Source organism: Prionailurus viverrinus, chromosome B3 (genome assembly GCF_022837055.1).
Source record: "Prionailurus viverrinus isolate Anna chromosome B3, UM_Priviv_1.0, whole genome shotgun sequence".
Lineage (NCBI taxonomy): Eukaryota > Metazoa > Chordata > Mammalia > Carnivora > Felidae > Prionailurus > Prionailurus viverrinus.
The window spans coordinates 70,648,961-70,672,331 of record NC_062566.1 but is presented as its reverse complement, the minus strand read 5'-3'; the positions used below and the strand labels follow the sequence as shown (position 1 = coordinate 70,672,331).

The 23,371-nt window shown below is 40.7% G+C and overlaps 1 protein-coding gene across 3 annotated transcripts in view; it reads left to right on the top strand.

Moving 5' to 3' along the window:
* The window catches only part of STXBP6 (syntaxin binding protein 6), a 251,586-nt gene that overhangs the window by 72,967 nt on the left and 155,248 nt on the right, over positions 1-23,371 (top strand). For all 3 annotated transcript variants that reach the window (XM_047863792.1, XM_047863789.1, XM_047863791.1), the window contains exon 2: positions 6,758-6,946. In XM_047863792.1, coding sequence (XP_047719748.1) covers positions 6,793-6,946 — 154 coding nt within the window. In that variant the 5' untranslated portion in view covers positions 6,758-6,792. The remainder of the gene's footprint in view (positions 1-6,757; positions 6,947-23,371) is intronic.

Sequence of the window (23,371 nt, the reverse complement as noted above, 5' to 3'; positions counted from 1 at the left end):
CTACAAGTATTTTTCAAATGGAAAGAGAATATTTTTAGCTTTTATTCATATAATTTTTATTTTCCTGTTTAGAAGTTTCTGGTCCCTCAAGGATACTTTTTAGAGGGTTTCTTTTGTTTGTTGTTTTGTTTTTTGTTTTTGTTTTTTTGTCTGGTTGATTGGTCGATTGTTTTGGGATATGACTTATTGATTTAGTTCTGATCTTTGCAAGCCCTGTGAAGTCTTAAATACGAGTTCTTGGTCCACCGTTCCCACCTGGTTTCACAACACGCAGCCCATTCCACAGCCCTTGTGTCTGCCATGAAGAACATTGGACTTAACAGTGATTTCTATTTCCCACTTTGAATGTTACCACCAGATTAAAAGTACCTGTCTATTCTAGTAGTATATCAGACTTCCTCTTTAGATCCCACTAATGCAAATTTTTAGTTTAAAGTAGTAGTTGAACTACATGGAAAAATTGGCTGGTGGACTGAGATTTTTATCTGATTTATTTAAATTTTCTACATGCTTGCATGCCATAAAGTGACTGAAATTTTCATCTTGAGAACTATCTTATCAAGGAGTGAAGTCTACATAGAAATTTTGTATATTTGGTATCAGTAACTCTTACTTGAGTAAACTTTTATAAAGGTAATTTGACCTCCAGTTATCTCATTGTGCTTAATATGTGAAACCATTAAAAAACAGACTTTTCACCGCATAACACATTGCATGTTTTCTAACTACCAGGTGAAGTTCTTGGATTTTGGAGCAAAATGAACATTTTTACATTATTTTTAGGTTTAGTGATTGCTCGATAACCTCGGATGTGTAACATTTAGTGTTTATATACTGTGGAGTTGACAGGAAGCAATTTAACATTTCTCTACTTTGGTTTCAATATTTATAACGTTGACCCATTTCTTGTCAAGGTAATTGTGTTTTCCTGTCAAGACCTGAGGCTTGGAGAAGAAGCAAATACAGTTAAGCTGGAGTTTTATTTATCCTTTAGAATATTACATTGGGCAGCATCGACAGACAATTGTGAACCAGATGGGATCAGTACTGGGGCCCTTTTAGGAGGAATCAGAATCATTCATGCTAGAGATGATGAGAATCCTAACAAGGCAGAAGACGCAAGAATGAGAGGGATTCTGATGGAATCCAGTAAGGTTACATCAAATCCACAGGACTTACGGGGTAGAGGGTGGGGTTTGGAGGGGTGAAGGAGGACGCAGAGTCTAGGTTAACTCTCGGTGGAAGTGCTCAGATGGCAGCTAGATAAATGGATTTAAAGCCAGGAAGGCGGTGGAAGCTGGATGCATGATTAGTGTCCGCAAATTAAAGTTGCATTTGTAGAATTTCAAACACAAAGTGGTAATGATAGATGTCCTTAGAGAGTAACCTTATTTCTCTTATTTCTAGGCTATTGGAGGTCACCTCACCAGAGTTCACATGCACTAGTAAAGACCAGCCGATTCTCCCCAAAACTATTCCAGGGTGACATCACTTTCACTCTTTACTTGGAGAATTTTGAAACTTGATATCAGCTTGTTATGAGTGCATCTGCCTCAGGGTCAGGTTATATTAACTGGTTAAAGACAGTGGTGTCTAAAACCAGGGATTCTGGTTATTCACTGCCGATGGGAATACACTACCGTAGAGTCCAGAATACTTGTATTGGCACAGCTAGTGCCAAAATATGATCAGAAGATTGCATGCTAAACATGAGGCCTAGGGGAGTATGGGTGGCTCAGTCGGTTGAGGAGCGTCTGACTCCTGATTTCAGCTCAGGTCATTCCAGAGTCGTGGGATCAAGCCCCGTGTTGGGCTGTGTGCTGAGCATGGAGCCTGCTTAAGTTCCATTCTCTCTCTCCCTCCCTCTCTCTCTCTCTCCCTCCCTCCCTCCCTCTCTCTCTCTCCCCCCCTCCCCCCCCCGCCTCTCTCACACAAATAATTTTTTTAAATAAAATAAAAAATAAACATGAGGTCAAACAGGGAAGTTCCTGAAGTTAGACAAATCTGTTTACCTTGATAATATTAAGCTAAATAGATCACTGTATCTCACCAAAGGAGCTCTTGGTTCTCAGGTGAGAAATACTTGAAGCCTGTAGGCTATACCCCCTGTCTGCATGATAGCTGCAAAGGGAAACTGTGGCTAAGGGCATCTGCAGTTTTAACTTGCTGGAGTCCCTACCACTCTTCCTTATCTCCTGACCACAGAGGACATGTATCCGTTCCATTCCTGGAAACCAAAGACGTTAATGTTGGAGTGAGAAACATCTGCCCTGTGTACCCTTTACTCGTGTACGTCAGCTGCTCAGCTCTGAGGTCATAGGAGTTTACAGCTCCTTCTCTGAAGGTTAATCTCATTTCCTGGTTACTTGTGGGAGTGGAGGGCTACCTCCCCACAGCAGCCATGTACTAAGGCAAGTGGATATGGATTAGGTGGTTTACAGCAAGAAGATAAATTAAAAAACCCTGGGAAGGATTAAACTAACTGAGATTAGTTTCTACAATTACCACTTAAGGCAGCCAGCTCCTTTGACTTGCAAATCATATTGTAGGTTGGTTTCTTGGATGGAAAAGCTTTGTAATTATAGCTTATATAGAAGCTGTGGACCCGGAAGAGAAAAAAAAACTTCCATGGGATTGTAGGGGAGGAAAAATAATTTTGCTTCCCCCTTGAGTTCTGAGCTGAAACTGCTATAATAAAAGACAGATTAATAAGAGAAAAACAGAAGTCTATCAGCACACATGCCTCATGGATACATGGGAGATACCCAGGGAAGAATGAGTAACTGAAAATCCTTAGTATTCTAAATCCTTAGAATTCAGGATTAAATACTGTCTCCACAGGCAAAGAGGAGGTAGGCCTCTAAGGGGAGAGGAAATGATTTTTAGGAGAGATTGAGTACACCCTTAGAAGAACAGATGGAAAATATGAGAGTTTGTGAAAAAGTCTGTCCTGGATATGGTGCCCTCTCCTAGTCTCTCCTGTGACAAGAGCCCATCTTCTCTGGTTGATGAAACTCTGGGAGAGGGGATTTATTGAGTTCCTTTTGGAGGATCTGTCTTTAGCAGATCAGGGGAGTTCAGACAAAGCCTCTCCTTGCATTTGCTGCTTTTCAGATGCCTTCTGCCCCAAATAATCAAAATATTGAAGTTGCCTATTTTGGGGCGGCATGTCCTGCTACATTCATTATGATGTAGACTAGAATACCTGTGGTCATTGGTGTTGTATTCGTCTTGTTTTCTTACAGTGGGGTCCCAGTCTTGGGCTGGACATTGATTTACCAACAAGATGTAAGACTTGATAAAGCTGCTTGCTTGAATCAAGAGAGAAAATCCTGTTACATGGCTTCCTGTATTCTTTCTGAAGAATACATTTCTTTCCATTCCATACTTCCTTGTTAGGCTGTTGATTTTTAAATTAGGCATCAGGATGGCTGCATGAGAACCAGTTAGAGAATTGTTTAAAATACAAATGCCAAGATTCTAATTTGGTGGGTGTAAAGGAGGGGACCAAGAGTCTGCATTTTTTAAAAGCTTTTTATGCTGAATTCAGATGTGTCCTCAGGTTGGGAGACACTCTTATAGATTCTTGCCACGAAACTGCACAAGTACCCTTTTCCCTTTCTGATTCTTTTCTTTCTGATCCATTGTACCTTCCCATTCCCAGGATGGTGTTAAAAAACATGCACACGTGAGCCACAGAGGTGGCTCAGTCGGGTGAGCCTCCAACTCTTAATTTTGGCTCAGGTCATGATCTCATAGTCGTGGGATCGAGCCCCATCTCAGGCTCTGCACTGAGCATGGAGCCTGTTTGGGATTCTCTCACTTTCTCTCCCTCTGCCCCTCTCCCCTGCTCATTCACTCTCTCTTTCTCTAAAATAAAAAAAAAAAAAATTTCATTTGTTAAAACAATAAAAAACATGCACACATGCCTGCCATGGCATACACATCCCACAAAATGCATCCAATAATCTCCTACTGGTGAGTTTCCTGAGGGCGAAGCCTATAAATTCATCATCCTTGTAACAATACAGAGCCTTTCGTAAAATAGACCGTGTATCCATATTTAGAGAGTTTCAGACCATGAATGAGGAAAAAAGCCGTGGTAAAGTTAAGTTTCTCTTTTACAAATCCCTTCTGGTATGGATGGCTACATTTGCTCAGCTTCTGCATGTTCAGAGGGCCTTTTATTTTTCATGCTGTAGCAGAATTAACTAAAATTTTCTAAGAGTTTATTATGATTCAGACCCTAGAATAAGTGATTTGCATGCATTGTTTCATTTAATTCTTTCAACAGTTCCATGAGGTGGGGGAAGATCTAAGTTGCAGTTAGTAAGCTGAGGGTCTGGAATTTTAAGAGATTTATCCAGTCACATATAGGTCTTCAGTGTTGGAGCCGGAATTTGAACCCAGGTTTGTTTTGATTCTAAAACTTGTGCTCAGTGAAGTTCCTGGTTTTATGTTTCCTGGTTTTTGTCATGTTTTGTTTGTTATTGTTCTTGGCTACTGAATATCAGTATAAAAAAAAAAACAACAACACAGTAAAAGGTCATTTCCATGTCTTACCAGTTTCTCAAAAGAAGAACAGAATTTTCTAAGAGTTTGGTAAAACAGGCATATTCCTTTTTTTTTTTTTCTGGCAGATTTTACACAATAAAATGATAGCTTTTTATTTCTTTTAACCACAGTTTTAGAAAAATGTGAATCCAAAATAGGAAAGCAAAAGCCATAGCACAGTTGGGAAGGCACTGGTCAGAGAATGCCTGGTGAGTTTGGGGATATGACATGCTTTCGGCATTGCTTCTAGAACGTTGGAAGCTGTTGCGCTCCCACTGGCTCGCTTTCTCACTTGTTCCCAAAGGGTGAGAAGCGAGAGGCCTTTTTTCTCGCTCACTTTAAAAATGTCCCTGTAAATGATAACACGCTGCCTGGGAAAGTCACAGGGTAAAATCATGGGGGTGTCGGGGGGACGTTGTGTTTGCTAACTTCTGGGAAATTGCAGGCTATCAGTCAGTGGTCAGCACATTGAAAACCAGGCCCCCTACACTGTTGTCATTATGTTCTCAGCCAGTGTGAGGAACCTGGTGGCAATGAGAAAATGTCATGACCAGAGCACAAACGGATCTGAGTATAGATCAGTATAATATGTAGTGGAGACATAGATGGATATAATAAAAAACAACACTTTGTATTCTTTACTCTTGGTGCCACTAAGAAAACCTGTTCTGTTACAAAATTGAAAGTAGGAGATTTTTTTTTTTTTCTTAACCAGAGGGATGCTCTCTTTAAATATATCTCTTTTCTACGACAGAGTTGCTGATGGGTAGCTATGTTGGTAGCATTTGTGAATCTTGCATTGGGAAGAGTGATCCTATGGTTTTCCCTCATAAAGCAAAACCTTTGATGTAGCCAGCAGTCAACTCCTGGAGAACAGGGACCACGTCTTAAACATTTCTTGTGTCCCTAATACTGAGCCTAGAGATGGCACGTAGTGTTTGTTCACCAACCGGCTCAATTTTACGGCAGGCTGACCAACTCTTTGAGCTGCTGTTACCATATTTGGCTGTGCTGTTGACCCATTTGCGCTCTCTCTCTGAATAGTCTGTATGTATAACCCAAGTGACCACTCCACAGGCCCCGTCTGCACCTTTAGTTCTGATTTGCTGGTTAAACAGATTTTGCTTAGTGATTAAGACACAGACTGTAACTAGGATGATGGCATAGAAAATGTCTCATCAAGTTGCTGTTGAGGTTTTTGGATAAAAGGGTTAAAATTCAGAATGACCTTGAATATAATGGACACAAATAAGCAGAATTAAGGCCATTAAGGAGGTATAACTTCTGGAAAACTAAATATAACATGGGGCTGTATATATGTGAGTTTGGTGGCAGGGAGAGGAGGGACTCATTGTATGAGTCAGCAACATACTGCTTTATCTTCTTAATTATTGGGCACACACTGCCAGTTACCCACAGGAGCATAACATGTGGGCACTGCCGGGTAACATTTCCAAAGTACTTGGCATTAGTTAGACATTTTTTTTTTTTAATAGAATTTTCTGTCCACTCTGGCTGGAGAAAAATGTGGAGAATTTGTCAAGGGTCCAGAGCATGGCAACTCTATGCAGAGGAGTGCTGGAAAATAGGACCCATTAAAAGAGGCTAATAAATAAGGATTAATTATTTAGCGTGATCCAAAGCAGCCTAACGGGTGATTAAATTAATGGTCTTCCGTAGCATGTATGGTTATTATGTAGAAGATGATATAATTATTTCCACTGTGAATAGAATTAGGGAAATGGATTTACATTAGAGTTAAAGGAGATTTTGAGGCAGCATTAAAGAACTTCTTGATTAAGGATTGTTGGACAGTGGAAAGACTTCTCAACTGGAAATGTGAAACCATGTTTCTTACAAAATAGGAATGGGGGTGCGTACCGCCCTCCAGTTACCATTAGATGCATTTGGGGTGGAGGTTGACACACTTTCCAGATACGTTCCAGCACGTTCCGTGCTGTCCGTCTCACATTGTATTTGACATTTTCAGCGAGTACCTCAGGATTCCCTTTTGTTTGTGTTTTTCACAGGTAATACCAATGTGCAGACCTTGCTTTTAATGATTCTGCAGTGCGTTTCAAGCAAGCGAGAGTTTAAACTACAAACCGAAAATTACATCACCTACGAATCAACTTGCCGCTCGCTGTCACAGGAGCCCTAGAATATTGTCAGTTCAACTTGCCTTCTTCTTTTTCTTCTTTAGAAAACTCGCTGTGCGCCCTCCTCGACTGTTCCACAATGAGTGCCAAGTCTGCCATCAGCAAGGAAATTTTTGCACCTCTTGATGAAAGGATGCTGGGAGCTGTCCAAGTCAAGAGGAGGACAAAGAAAAAGATTCCTTTCTTGGCAACTGGGGGTCAAGGCGAATATTTAACATATATCTGCCTGTCAGGTAATGAAAAACAGACCTTAAGAACATTTAAACATCTTCATTTTAAAGCAGTTAATTCTAAGGTATCCGAGAGCTGGGTATACCCAGCTTTTGCACACATCTGCTCTGCCAGTCATGTTTCCTGTTTCTCTTGATGTCCCCTCTGGTCCTTTTTCCCTAGTGGAACCTCTATTTTTGATGTTGCTTGGTGTGGGAATGGGAATGAAGTTCAACTTTCAACATAGTTTCCAGTTCATGAAGTGCCTCTCTTAAGGGGCTGACAGACACATTTGTTTGGCCATACTTTCCTTCACTAGGACATTGACAGAAAGTGCGTTCTCCTTTAGGGCTTTTTGCTTGAGGATAATTCCTGGTATCTGGATAATTGTCATTACCACCAGCCTGAGTTTCATTGGGTTTCTTTTCCTTAACCGTTTCCAATAATCAGTAATAGTTTGTCTCAAGATAAATATGGACACCTTAGGAAACATGAGAAAGTAGGTGCAGTGCCCAAGTCATTGCTTTGCCTGACAGCTGTCCCTTGTCAGGAAGAGGCATCTCTTCTATTAAGCTTAGAATTTTGTTGGATTATTTTCTTTTCTCTTTGTGCTTGTGATTGTAGAGGTGTGGGACTTCCTGTGGATTCCTACCAAGCTTTTGAGATAAAATCTGGATAAGTTTTCCATGGAGTTGTGGTGATGCTAACTAAGCTGAACACCTGAGGCATTTGTAATAAGTCTGATAATACTTCTTGTAACTGGGCAATGGAAGAATGAAGCTTGCCTTAATTCATCTTTTTTTTTTTATTTCCTTCACTTGTGGCTTGGGAATAAAACTTGATTTTTGGACCAACTTTTAGATTTAAAAAAAATAAGATTCTGAATTAGTTTATCAGAATTCACTTCAGTGTGTAGATAGGTTTTTTCCAGAAAGAATATGTAAAGATAATGACAAGACAGTGTCTTAGTTTATAATGAAATGATGATATAGCCTTTTGATAAGAATGTCTTCTCAGTAGTTAGGAGAAAGCTTTTATTTAAGTGAGTGTGAAAGAATTGACCTTGAATTATTCGTTTTTCTTTCTGAATTCCAAATTAGGATTAGATTAATAAAATTTGGTTATTATTGGAGGACATTTGCATTCCCCTAGTGTGCTGGGTAGTGCTTGGCATTTAATAGGGGCTCAATTAATATCTAATGACTAAGTGGAAGAAGGAAGTAACCTTTCCTAATACCTTCCTAGTATTGTGTTAATGAGCTTCAGGTCTTGGAAATATTTTCATAATGTTAAATTTTAATTCTAGAGTTTTGTTTGCACCAATAATGAATAAAATGCATGATAATGAATTTTGTTTTGTGTTTGGGCTGAGCTGAATGTGAGCTGAGTATGGGCACATAGTGACTCTAATTTAATTTTATTAAGTTTTATTCCATATGTGTTTCGTTGCGATTTCCTCTGAAGATGGGTAGTTGAAGAAAAAGTGGATGGTCTAGAAGTCACTGGAGTTTTGCCTAGTACATACCTTTGACTGGAAAAGACGGTAGTTCTGTTTGCATTTGAGGCATATGCTACTGTCAGCCTATTTCTGATCACAAAATCTGCAAGAGTGATACAGGGACTCTCTGCCTGCCTCGTCTCAGTGAAATAGCAGAGCCGTTTCCCCCGCCATGGGAGATAATGACCTAGACTTATCCGATATCTGCGTTTCCCTTGTAGATTACCAAGACTTTAGTTTTCAAGTTTGAAACGATGAGAATTCCTTTTTCAGAATTCCATTCTAATGGAGGAAAATATCTTGTTCTCATAGTCTTCATTGTCGTTCTTTTCATGGATTTGAATCACAAGAGGATAGGTTGATAAAGTAGACCTGACAGTTAAGCAGATGGTTTTATGGAAATTGGGGCAGGAGACGACCAGACAACTTTGACACCCAAGTTTTTTGCAGTTTGATTTTTTTCTTATAATGGAGAAAGGAGCAGCCTTCTTTATTTTCTAACTTCCATGAAGCTTAGAGGCATAAGGTAATGTTTTACCTGGTGAGTAATTAATTCCTCAAATATTTATTAAGTATTTTTTATGTGCTGAGCACTCTAGGTGCCGGGCATGCAGCTAAGAGAAAAAAAACTCACGAAGCTTACTTTGTTTGATGGAAAGGAGCAGTAGACATCAATCAACTACTCGCTAAAATAAACATAATTATTAACTGTGAAAAGGCTCAAAAGGAACAATACAGTGATGCGAAAGCATGTGTGAGGAGAATTTGTTCTGGCTGGGAGAACCCAGAGCTGCGAGAAAAGTAGGGCCTCCCTGGTTCTGAAAAGGCATGGTGTGTGTGTGCAGTGAACGTTCCTGGCAGAGGGAAGGGCTGCCTCATTAAAAAGACTGCGCCGGATTTTGAGTTGCTCCTTTTCTCCCATGCGGTCTCAGGATGACCCTCTTGTAGCTCAACTCACAGAGGCGGCTGTGAAGTGAAAGCTGAGCCCTGGAATGACAGCCTCCTTCCTGCTATTAGTGTGAACCACCTACGCCTTCTGGGAGGCCAGGCTCTTCTCTTGTGGTTTGGTTGATGAAAACCAGCTATCCCGTTGGAACAGGCAAGATTTGTTCAAATTAGGGCAATGTCTGAAAATAATATTTAACCACTTTTCGAGCAGTATAAAAAGTTTAAAAAAATTTTTTTAGGGGAGGAATATCTCAGCTTTCAGACCTTGCCAGCACATGCATGTAAGCATGAGTGTTGTACATATCCAGTGTCTTTTACTGATTTGTGTGTGTGTGAGCCTGGCAAATTTCAGATCTGAGAGGGTGAGCCTGTGATCCTCAGAGTTATTATTTTCAGAGCGAATTGCATGTTTTTTGGAGAAATCCAGAAAGATGTTGGAGCAGGGGAAGTAAGATGATCTTTCTTGGGTTATTTAGCTGTGATTGTGTAAGGAGAGAAATAATCTCTCCAGTTCATTTGCAGAGCCTTGGAGTAGAATTTGAATGTTTCTCTTTGGACTTCCCAAATGGCTTCTTGGATGGTGTGCAAACATTTATTTACTGACATGCTTTGGTTGATTCGCATTCTCAAAGCCTGTTTTCCACTTTTTCTTTTTGGCAATGGCTAAAATTAAAAAGACGGACAATACCGAGTGTTAGCAACCACGGGGAGCAGTTTGAACTCTCATACTTTGCTGGTGGGAGTGTTCACCAACTGCTTTGGAACAATTTGGCAGTTTTTTGTAAATTCAAACATGCACTCTGACTCAACGACTCTATTCCTAGTCATTTACCCAAGAGAAATAAAAAAACATATCCACATAAAGACATGTACATTTAATTTGGTATTTATAATAACCAATACTCAGAACTCAAGTATCCATCTACATGTGAATGAATAAACAAATTATCTTCTATCTATGGAATAGTCCCTAAGAAATGAATTGCCAGTACATGCAGCAACATGGATCGCTCAAAAGCCTTATGTTGTATGAAAGAAAGAAAAGACAACATGCTGTATGATTCTGTTTACATGAAATTCTAGAATGGACAGAACTTAAGCTGTAGTGACAGAATGCCCACGGGTGGCTGACAGGGTTGGGGTCAAGGACTGACTGTAAAGGGGCATGAAGGAATTTTTTGCAATGGTGTAAGTATTCTGTATGTTGACTGAGGTGATGGTTATCTGGGTATGTATCTTTTTCACAACTTATCAAACTGTACACTAAGAATAGGTATATTTTATTATATGTAAATATATCAGCAAAATCTATTTTTTTTAATGTTTGTTTATTTTTGAGACAGAGAGAGAGCATGAACAGGGGAAGGGCAGAGAGAGAGGGAGACACAGAATCGGCAGCAGGCTCCAGGCTCCGAGCCATCAGCCCAGAGCCTGACACGGTGCTCGAACTCACAGACCGCGAGATCGTGACCTGAGCTGAAGTCGGACGCTTGACCGACTGAGCTACCCAGGCGCCCCTCAGCAAAATCTATTTAAAAAAAAAAAAAAAACTCTTACAGAGTCACTAGTGGGATGATGGTAAGAATTTATTAACCTTCAGGGTGCCTGGGTTTACTCAGTTGGTTGAGCGTCCGACTCTTGATTTTGGCTTTAGTCACAATCTCATAGTCCGTGAGATCCAGTCCTGCATCAGGCTCTGTGCTGGCAGTGTGGAGCCTGCTTGGGATTCTCTCTCTCAAAAATAAATAAGTACACTTAAAAAAAAAAAAGGAATTTATTAATCTTCTTATGTCTCCAGCCTCCTCCTATAAGGAAGACAGAAACCAGTCCTCTCATTCATACAAAGGAGAAGTTATCCTACACAGCCTTTTTGAGCCCTCAAACAGAAGCAGCTGTGTGTCAGGGAAATCTGTGCTTGAATCTATATGATGTGAATGTCAGTGCATTCCAAGTTCCTCATCGCACGTGACACATTGCCAAGTACAGACACTATGCTTTGTGTTTAACTAGAAGATGCTATTTAAATTTGTGGCTCACTACATACCTGTTTAGATTTCAGACTTTAAAATTTAGAACAGTTAACTCATTCAAAGTATAATGCAAGCCCCACCCCCAAGAATTTCTACAGTTGGTGGCCCCTTCAGTGAAACTTGGGTCTATAAAACTAAACTGGAAACATGCTAAGAAGTTAAAAACCAGTTTATTAGTAGAGGCCAGTTAGCTACTGAACATTCCATAATTTCGTGCTTAAAATCTATTTTCCCAGTCCTGTTTTAATTCAGTATATGCCATGTCTGATGCTAGCCTTCACATCCATAAATGGATAAAAATCTTTCCTTGGCTGCTACTCATTGTCCCCATGAAAAGGAGTGTGAAGAAATTTCAATTTTTGTGATTAATACCTTCTTTTACGTCTTTTGTTGAAACGAGATCTTTATCTTTTGGAAATGATTTTAGATGTTTAGAGAGCAAAATTTTCTTATTTAAAAAAAAGAGTTCTAGGGGCGCCTGGGTGGCGCAGTCGGTTAAGCGTCCGACTTCAGCCAGGTCACGATCTCGCGGTCCGGGAGTTCGAGCCCCGCGTCGGGCTCTGGGCTGATGGCTCGGAGCCTGGAGCCTGTTTCCGATTCTGTGTCTCCCTCTCTCTCTGCCCCTCCCCCGTTCATGCTCTGTCTCTCTCTGTCCCCAAAATAAATAAACGTTGAAAAAAAAAATTTAAAAAAAAAAAAAAAAAAAAAGTTCTGAATGAACTTTGATGAAATAATTTATGTAAATGGATCCCTGTGGAAGGTAGTTACACGGGATAGGAGCCTCGAACCTGGCAACACTACTCTTCATCTCCGCGGTTGCCAATCCTACATGTTCCTTAAGAGTCACATTGGGAACTTGTCAAAATCCAGATCTAGGTGCTACTGCAGTAGCACCAGCAGGGAGTGGTAAAACTTACTGTATTTTGAATGTGTGACCTCGAAGATACTGAAGCCAAGGTTGAGAGGTTTCGTTACGTTGGGGAGTTCTACTCCGGGTTGTCTTATTGGTGTGCTTGACGTAACAATACATTTTTGCACTCCACTCTATCCAAAAAAGTACTTCTTGGCCTTGCGTGTTTTGTAACCATGTTCAAACCTCTGAATTTTTCTGGGCTTCGGTTTATTTACTTGACAAATTCAAAGGTTCCTTTGGGTTCTGAGGTTCTAGGATTCTGAACCCGTTGGAAATTTTTACCAAATCGGATTCTTATTTCATACATGGCATGTAGGGAGAAATTCAGGCTGCTAATAAACCAAATGGACACTTAGAGCATTTATGAGGGTTCGAGAGCATTCTTTATAGGTTGTTATTGGAATTAGGGTAAGCAAAGTTAATTTTCAGCAGTCTGACATAGAAAGAAATTCTTTTCACCCACTTTCTAATTCTGACAGGATCTCATCTCAAGGTCTGTAAATAATAGGAAAGAGAGAAGGGAAGAATACAAGATGGATGAAATTTGACCTTGATAGAAATGGTTTCTTTAGGAATGGTGAGTTAACTTTCCAACAGTTTTTTATCCAGGAAAATGAAAAAATTCACTCTGAACTCAGAGGTATACAAACATATTCACAGTAAAAGAAGAAATACAAAACAACTACAATAATTATATATTTATAATTCTGTATTATAGAAGTAGTACATATTACTAAAACTATGAATCTTTTAGAAAATTATGTAGAAAAAAATAAAAATCATTAGTCTTACATATATTATTTATTGTCATTCCAGTTAATCCTCACAGCATTCTTACCAATTAGGTGTTAGGTTCTTCATTTCACAGACGAAGGAACCAGTGTCATCAGAAGTCATACCATTCCAGAGCCACCATTTTGGAAGTAACAGACTGAGAAGTCCACCCATTCCTTATTACCCCAGTGGCCATGCTCATACTGCCATAGTATCTCATTTCTGCTGACTTAGGTCACGAGGGGGTGTGGTGTAGAGCGGACCGTGTTTTGTTTTTTAAGTTTATTTTTTTATTTTGAGAGAGAGAGAGAACCAGTGGGGGAGGAGCAGAGAGAGAAGGGGACAGAGGATCCAAAGTGGGCTCTGTGCTGACAGCAGAGAACCTGATGTGGGGTCCGAGAACCATGAGATCATGATCTGAGTCGAAGTCGGATGCTCAACCGACTGAGCCACCCAGGGGCCCCAAGAGGGCCGTGTTTTAAGGAGCAGACTCCTCCCTAACCCTTCAAAACTGGTAAGACATTGAACACTTTTGACCTGTAGTCTTGCTATAATTTCTGAGGTTATTGATTAATAGACTCTCCTACATTTGTAATATGTATCAGAAGTCTCTTCTCTCATTATTGTAGAGATTTGACATATAAATCCAGCCATAAAACTTTAAGTAGCTTTGGAAGACGGTGCAATATAAAAGTTATTTCTAGTGCCTTATGATTCTTTCTAGATCCTCTTTTATTTTATAAAAATGAAGTATCCTCTGATATACTTTATATTGAGAATTTGGTTCTTCTGTGTGTGTGCATAGACATATTTGATTGAAACATTTGTAACAACAATAATCCTTGGGTAAGTGGAGTTAAAAGTGGAGAAATGGTTTTCTGAAATGTCTTCTGGCCCAGTGGATTCTGCCACCAGGTGTTATTTATAAATAACCTTCAGTGTAGAGGCACCTGGGTGGCTCAGTCAGTTAAGCATCCACCTTCAGCTCGGGTCATGATCTGGTGGTTTGCGAGTTCGAGCTCCATGTATGGCTGTCTGCTGTCAGCACGGAGCCTGCTTTGGATTCTCTGTCTTGCCCCTCCCCCTCTTGCTCATGTGCTCTCCGTCTCTCTCTCTCTCTCTCTCTCTCTCTCTCTCTCAAAAATAAACATTTTTAAAATAAATAAATAAATAACTTTGAAGATAGCACCTACCATGCACCTATCATGATTCAGTGCACGATACAATTAGATCGGCACCAAGCCCCCCTTTGAATTCGTGATAGTAATCAATACTAGTAGTAGTAATGGTATTTATTGAGTTCCTATAACAGACATGGTTCTTTGCCCTTTATATATTAACTCACTTAATTCTTACAGCAGTGCTACAAGGTAGATAACAGTATTGTCTTCATTTTGTAGATGAGGAAACTGAGCATTTAGCAGTAAATTAGCTTGCCCGAGATCATCAGCTTACAAGTTACCAGACAGGGATTTGAACCCAGGGAGTGTGATTGTAGGTCTGTATTCCCTTAGCCACTGAGAGAGAGAGAGAGTGTAAGAGTTACGTGAGAGAGAACGTCCCAAACCAAACTTCTTTTCTTACCCTCCTCACACAACTTTAGTGATAATCGTGTCTTGATATCACTCTGCTTCCCTACACGTTTAGGCCTCGGTCGGTCTTGGCTGGGTGGTGACAATCCCATAGGCCAATAACTGGACTGTTAATAAAGCCTATCGGAATGACAGCGGGTGTATTTGACTCTTAGAGAAGATTCATTCCCCGGGGGAATTCTGATAGGCTCCTGACAGAACACTGCCGTGTAGGAACTTGTTTTTGTTCAGTTATGTAATAGAAAAAAGTGGATGCCTTAAAAATTTTTTAGAGCTTCCTTAATGGTTCTCGAGCTCTTCCTGTGAAAACTGGGGGTAATAATATGTGTGTCTTCTAAAGCCTGGTGAATAGGAGATGCCAAAAATGGGTAACTAAGCCCTTCACGGGTATTATCTCACCTAATCCTCACGACAGTCTTGTGACGTGGCTTCTGCTTTGCAGATGAACCAGCGGAGGCTCGAAGTGGGGGTGAGTGCCCCGCGCAGGGCGAGGCGGCCGGAGAGCGATGGACTGAGACACACATCCGGGCCCATCTCCCTCCAACGTGGGCATGCTTGTTAGTCTGTTTTCTAGGATGGGGCTGGGTCTGAGAAACAGAACTCTCCCCTTCCTTAGAAACAGTGTGGCAGCATTCCTTGATTGAGCAAAGCGTTTTCATCTCTGAGGGTTTAGAGGCTGAGCTGTCAACCACTTGAGCTTTTCTAGTGGTTTAGCACGCCAACGGAGTTTTCTTTTTCCATTCTCTCATGTATGCGTTCCAGTACTAAAGCCAGATGGAAACAAGGGAAAACTCTTGACAGAGGCTAGTGCCAAAACATTTCATTTAAAAAGGAAACTCCATCTGTGTGCTCTCCTACCACACAGCCCACTGTTAAGAGCAGGAATTTCACAGCTGATTCCGTCATGTTCGCTTTGGTTAATTTTGACTAATTGCAAAGGTAGAGCAAGCGTTGGTTAGGGGGATTGCCGACTGAGGCAGCTCTCCTTCTAGAACGTGGCCGGCAAGGCCCTGTGTACCTGGCAGCCGCCGACCAAGAAGGCAGGGTTGTAATCCATGCAGATGCATTCTTTGTTGGTGGCGCTTGTCTCAGTTACTGCTTTTAGAAGTTAGCGCTCTTGGCTGTTGTATTGCAAGTTGAACATCATCAGGATTTCATTTGTCAGTAGTTGTAGTCAGAGGCGCTCTGGGATGCTACCAGTCACTGTTGCTTCCTGTTTTCTTCTAGCCCCAAACAGCTACAAACCACAGGCTTAGGTGTCAGACTGACTTAGGGTAAAATACTGCTTGTATTAGCTCTTTGAGACTCAATTTTCTCATCTGTAAAATGGAAATTATATATATATCCGTCCCAAGGGCTTTTTGAAGATTAAACTGAGCTATATATGTGTGTGTGTATAAGGCCTGATACATGGGAGGCCTTCAGCTTTATGAGTAAATTATCTTGTCAAAATCTTGTCATTATCGGGGTGCCTGGGTGGCTCAGTCGGTTAAGCGTCTGACTTCGGCTCAGGTCATGATCTCGCGGTCTGTAGGTTTGAGCCCCACGTCAGACTCTGTGCTGACAGCTCAGAGCCTGGAGCCTGTTTCCGATTCTGTGTCTCCCTTTTTCTCTGACCCTCCCCTGTTCATGCTCTCTCTCTCTCTCTGTCTCAAAAATAAATGTTAAAAAAATTTTTTAAAAAAAATCTTGTCATTATCTTGTCATTAAATGACATTAAACTGATTCTTGCCATACCAAGCTAATTCATCTGCAGTTTAGAAAACATGTAAATATATGTCAATGACAGACTTCTGTGACCCATGTCAGGTGAGACAAAAACCACATGAAAAGCCCAGATTTGCCTTGGCGGCTTCCTCCCTCCTTGTCCATACGTTTTTCCCTTCCCCTCCCCTCTTTGTCCCACCCCTGCTAGGGATCTCAGTCATCCTGACTCCCGATTTCTCAACCAAGGCCCTCTTAATTTTCTATGTTCCAGAATGATTCTGCACACACACCCTGCTAGAAATGGGGGCTGGGAGGCAATGCACATCACACTTCTGTTTCTGAGAGTCTACAGACTTCCACTCTGATTTCGTGGGTGTTTGTGACATACTGGACATACTGGATGCTGAAGTGGTTGTGTTCAGGCCTCTTTATCCAGCTTTGTGAGGAATTAGAACTGGCTCAGTTGATGGAGTCCCTGTCCCTGAAATGGAGATGTTATTTTCCTACACCTATCTTCAGTGGATCAAAAGACAAATTGAAACAAAATAAAACAAAACATTCTCTGGGGTCAGTCAAGCGCACTTTAAGCAAACAGCAGAAGTGGGAGAGGCTGGTACAAACGCCTGTGGACCCAGCTTTTGAGCCCAGATCAGGTTCTTATTTGCCCAAGTCCTTCCTTACCCTTCCTTTAGAGAAAGAACAAACACCAGTGATATTCGTATTCCAGAATCCATCCCAATTACAGTCATGCTATGCCATATGCAGAATTTCCCACAAGAAACTATAAATAACCACAAGGGCAGTGAGGTTTCCAGGTTGTCTAATCCCACGCAGAAGAAACAACCAGTTTCTGTGCTCTGAACTTGAGCACATTTTCCCTGCCCCTGGCTTCCCGGGTCATATTCCTAATAGCACTGAGTATTGCTGGGTTGTTTTGTCAGTTTGCTTTCTGTTTACCTCCCCAGACTGCCAGCCCCTAGAGAGTAGGGGCCGTGTTGTAGACGTCTCTCTGTCCCCGGTGGAATGGATAAGCACCTTGGCGGGAGTGGGGGTCGGGGGGTGTGTGTGAATCAGGCGACATTCTACTCTACTGAGACTGCACCGTGGACTCACTTTCTGGGGGGGAACTCATTTACTCTGGGTTTTACCAGCTGGAACTGGTTTGACTTTTTTTTGAACTTGCTGTTGTTATTCACCCGAAGATGCTGCCAGGTGGGTTTTTTTGTTGGTTTTTTTGGTTTGTTTGTTTTCTTTTCCCTCTTGGAATTCATCAGGTAACTGAGCAGGAATTTTTATTCTACCTATCAGCCCAGTTACCAGGAAGAAGATACAGATTTCCCTGGTTTATTCAGGCTTTTAGAATCATACAAAATGAACAATTTATAAATGATTCCCTTGTAATGTACAGTGGAAAGCTATTATCTCAAATTTGTGAAGTACCTGAGTGTTTCTCCTGAAGAAAGTTCATATTATAGAGGAATAAATGACCATTTAATGGCACTGAATATATCCAAACTTTCTCTGAATGTTCTTTTCTTACAGGACTCGTTTTCAGTTCTACATTTTCTTAAAAATGGCTTTCAAGGAGAAAGTGGGAACTGTTTTTATTAAAACTCTCCCTGAGGATATTCATAGTGCCCTCCCCCCACACATATACCCTTTTAGCTCAAATTATTTTTCAACCACCACACGTGGGTCCCGTGGGGCCTAGGTTGTAGAACCTATACCCAACTGCCATTTCAATGTGTGTATTCAGTTTAACAAATTACACTGTTCTCAGAAGCCTATCTTGATCCTTGAGATCTAAGAGAATTGAGGACAGCCCTCTCTGGTTTTCCAGCTAATATGAATAAGCAGCAGTTATATAAGTTTTTATTCAAGTCCGAGTCCTTTCTGTCTTGCAGATAACTAAGAGTCAACTATGTTTTTGGATCCCTGAATGTTTAAGTATATTTCTCCCAATAAATGTACATGTGTACATTGTTGTACTTTATCAGAAACATAGAAAGTGCCCGTGATAAAAAGAAAGAAAGAAACAATGAGGGGGGCAGTGCCTGGGTGCCTCAGTCAATTAAGCATCAGACAATTCTTGATGTTGGCTTGGGACATGATCTCATGGCTTGTGAGTTTGAACCCCATGTCAAGCTCTGCGCTAACAGTGTGGACCCTGCTTGGGATTCTCTCTCTGCCCCTCCCCAACATACGCTCACATGCGCACGCTCTATCTCTCTCTAAATAATCATTTTTTTAAAAAAAGAAAAAGAGTGGGAAAAATAATTATTTTGGCTTTTTAGCTTCATGGTTTTTAGTATTCTTCCCCCTTATAATATTCTGTTTTGTCCTCTCTTTTTCACTTAGCACAGTAACAAAATTTTTTATTATCCAGTCTTTGTAAAGATAATTTTAATGGATTTTTGAGTGCCATAGAGTATTTCTCTATTTATCTGTTGCTGCATATTTGTTTTTTCAATTCTCATAGTGAGAAATAAGGAACTTGGTCTTGCCTTTTTTGTTTTTTGGGTTTTTTTTTTGTTTTTTTTTTTTTGTAATACCTACCTTATAGGTGAGGACGTTGAGAATCACACAGATAACTTGTTAGAGGAACCATGCACATCACCAGGGAGTGGTAGAGGGACACTGGAACCTCAACACCATGCTCTGCTCAGGGTTCTGTCATGGACCAATGCGAGCTTATTTCAAAACCCGGATCTATCAGAAGTCCTGAAAAGTAAAATATCCTATTGCACTTTGTGTGCTTAATGGCTGGTTAACTATCCCTCTGATATTTAACCAACTTCTAGATCATGTTCTCTTTAAGGCACGTGTGATGACTACTTCCGTTAGGGCTAGAGCATTATTTGATTTCCATATGCATTTATAGGTCTACACAAGTAAGTGTGTGTGTGTGTGTGTGTGTGTGTGTGTGTGTGTGTGTGTGTGTATTTGCAGAGAAAGAGAGGATGAAGGTAGTCATCTTACCTAGAGTTAGCCCTAATGCCCCTTAAAAGAGGAAGTTCTTCATCTTTTTTGGTCTGGTTCACTTATGAATTCATCAGACATCTTCTGTTGTTAGATGAGGAATGGGAGAAGTGGTAAATGTCAACCAAAGATACACATGCTGTTTTTCTAGGTCAGTGCATTTCATTAATGATTCACATTTGGCATTATATCAGATCATACATTTGGACCTACAGAGCAAATAGGCTGAGGGAAATGAACTTCTTAGGAAGTTTCTTTTAGAACAGTGTAATTTTATGTCTAGAAGAATCTTTAGTCATCCCCAAATCAAACACCAATGTTCACATGGAAAATGAGGCCCAGAGAGGGTGGATGGCTTGCCTGCTATCGTGGAACGACTACAATAAAGTGAAAGAAGGAAAGCCATGTGCTCAGACCTTCTTGCCAGTGTGGTTTTTAACCTTGGGGCCCATTCTGATTGAAGTGAGTTAGATGAGAAAGAGATGGGCTTCATGGTTATGCTGAATTTGGGCTACATCTCTGTGTCGTTCCTTTTTATGTCACTACGGGAGCAGTTTGTACCACGAACTCCTGGAAGGAGCCTGTCGGCTGCGGATCAGGCAGGTGGCCATGCCTCTTCTAGAGTTCGAATGTCGCAAGAAACTGGCATGGGCTCAGCCGTAAAGGCCAAGTGTTTAGTCTTACCCTGCTTCTCTGTCACTTCCTATGGGCATGGGGATCCATCAGGTGGACAGTGTCCAGTGAGAGTGTTTGAGGGGAAAGGCCGAAATGCCATTGTCTCTGAATGTGGTATACCACCCGATTGACTGTGTTAAGAGACGAAAACGATAGCATTTCCATTTAAAATATTTACATATGTTCATAATATTTAAATATTTACATAATATTTACATATTTACTTAAATATGCACATAGTTATTTGATATGTACGTGTTTACATAAATTAGAAATATGTAAATTCTAATTTACATATTTCATGTATGCTTATAATCGCCATAATATTTTAGAGCAGTAGTCCAAGCATGTAATTTACAGATATGCATATACTGGAAGTTAATACTTCTTTGTTTTTTATGGAGAGAATGTGTAGTTACAAATGGTTGGAGAGCCCCAGCTAGAGTCCTGGGGGATGGAAACCTTTGCTACAGTAATAACGTCTTACCAATGGACTGCAATCTGTTCTAAAATCTCTAGCTTTTGGAGGTCATTGCCCAAAGCAGTGAGCATAGAACTGCCTGTTGGAATCCGCCTCAGCCCCACTCCCTGACCACCAGCCACCCCTAGTGATTCCATGGCTTCTGCAAGGTAGAGAGCCAGCCAGCTGCTGTGTAAACTAAGTGTCCTAGCAGACGAGAAGCCTGTCACAGTGCTTAGCACTTGGTGGTTGTAAGTGAGAGCCCTCCTTTTGGAACCTGAAATGTGGCCAAAACAGTTATTTGTTTCACTTTTAATACTAGGTTTGATTTGGACCAGACGTAAACATTTGTGACTTGCTTTTAGTCCACTGACATCAGGTCGGGACTGGTTTATTTAGTTCTGAAGCTTCTTGGCCTTTTGTACTGTTTAAAACAGGGAAACCTACATTTCCTTTCTGGACCTGATATTTATTGATTCATCCAGGGGAGCCTTGTTCTTTGCTGATAAAGCAAAGTCCACGGTTCCCCTGTGAGAAGTTCTGTTGGAGCTAGTGCATTTCCTTTTTTGTACATGAGTGGTTTTCTTTGTCACTGGTTACACTTCATATATAAGAGTTGTGCAGACCATTTACTTATGGCACGGCTATGCCAACCTTCTTTGGGAATGAAATTTTTTGAACTTAACTTCAAATACCATACTAAGTCTGCAAAAGACATTCAGATGAGCCACATCTTACATAAAGATAAGCATAAATCACAACACCCCCTTTTCCATGGAATTTGGAACTATTAAAAAGATCACTTTGGATTTCAGAAATAACCCAGCTCTGAGATCAGGTCTGATTTTCTGTGTGTGTTTCAGAGGTTATCTTTACATCTTTCTGCATTTCTCCTCACTTCATATCCTATTCAACTACTATTAGGTACTAATCTCCTTTGCTTCTCAGAGACTCCTTTGCAGCCCATCATGGTTGGCCAATGTTCCCTCGCTCTGAAATCACTTTCTCTTCTACCAACACGGTTCCTCCAGAGTGACTGATCTGTTAGGAGAAAAATAATCCCATCTACAAAAACTTTCAAAGATTGGCATGTCATTGGAACACCTTCTCTGAGGGCATTTGTGTTTGCAGAAAGTGGCATCCCCTTTAAAGCTGGTGGTAGTGGTCCTAGTAACACGCAGAGCATTTATAGAGCAACTACTACCACCCATTATATACCTTGTCAGATCATTGTATCTGGGGTTGCCACACACAACTGATAAATGGTAAACATCTGGGCATCCTGTTTTGATCATTTCTCCATAGTGTTTATTTCCTTCTATATCTGTTGGAAGCATTCATTTGTTCGGTGTTGATATGTAAGGACTCTTGCTTGGAACCTTTTTCTATGGTGACAGTTTTTACCTTGAATTTTAGAGGTCAGCCTGCTAAATGGACTTTGGTGTTGTTTAACTTGGCTACTGTTGGTTTTGCGTTTTAACAAACAGTGTTAACAGCAAAAATGCAACTTGACACTTAGGAGACTTCCATAACTCATTTTCATAAATCAACGTACTAACCAAGAGCATTTCACATCTTGAATGCTTCCTTCAGTTTCAGAAAGTACATTTGTGGTGGGGTTTTTTGGTTTTTTTGTTGTTGTTTTTTTTTAAATCACTGTTAGCCAGCCTTCCAGATAAAATTCACTGGCTTTAAGACTGTGACATGATAGGGATCTTATTGCCAAGACTTTTCTACATAATATTTCAAACTCGCTTCCTTCCAAAATCTAATTTTATTTTGAGCTGCAGTTCAACTCTGTGAATGTCGAAGTCAGAGAAAGAAAAGGAATCTTCTTCTCCATAAAATGAGTTCTTTGAGTCTGGACTAGAAAGACTTTGCAGGTCACAAGCAAGGAGAGAGTTTTGCAGAAATGAGTTTAAATTTCCCTCTGGCCAGTTTTATTTTTTGCCTAGAGGTAAGAAGAGGGATGATGGTACTTGAACCCTTTTGAGGATACAGCACTTGGCATTATACAATGTAGTTTAGTGTCATAAATACTTTGGTCTGTGCAGTCTTAAACATGGGATTTGGACTGGAATGATTTACTTAGATTGGTGAGTTGGCCTACTCTAATTTTAGCCTAATCTCATGAGCCCAATTAGAACTTTCAAGTTTTGCTTTTATGAGAGATGCTTCGGAGAACATCATTTTCCTAAATGTCTAATGGGTCTTGAAAAGATGAGAGTTCTGTGTGCATGCTGACAAGTCACGTATACCATATTGGTGAGAAGTTGCAGAAGCCCTTCTACTATGAGGCTCTCTTTTGTCATATATAGAGTAACAAGTTGGGAAGACGTAGGCCCAGAAGTGGCCAATCAAGTGATAGCTCCGTGTACATAATCTATGCTTCTTCCATATCCAGGATCAAAGTGATCAGAAGTAACTCAGCTTAAGGGCAAAGGCTTTGGAGACAGAAAAAAAATGTGGCTTTGAATCTGGGCTCTACTGACTAGGTATGGGAGCTGTATAATCTAGAGAGAACCTTCTGAGCCTCAGTGATCACTTACACAGCTGGTGATTACAGATATCTGTCTTGGAGGGCTATTGTGAGAGCTGAAAAGATTGTGTGAGGAGGCATCTGTAAACAGTGTTGCTTGGCCCCAGAATATAATAAATGTTAGTTTCCTCACCATCCCCACCTGACGTTTGAAAGCATTCTTCTATTGGTGACAAGGAATGAGAGTCATCGGTCACCTGTCAGAGACTGAACTGGAAAAGGCAAGAAAGCAACTGGTGACTGTACATTCCTCAAACAGGAATCGAAATTCTCTGGAGGGGCCAAAGATGGTTTCTAGTCCAAGGAGCTTGACACATATTAGGAGCCCGATTG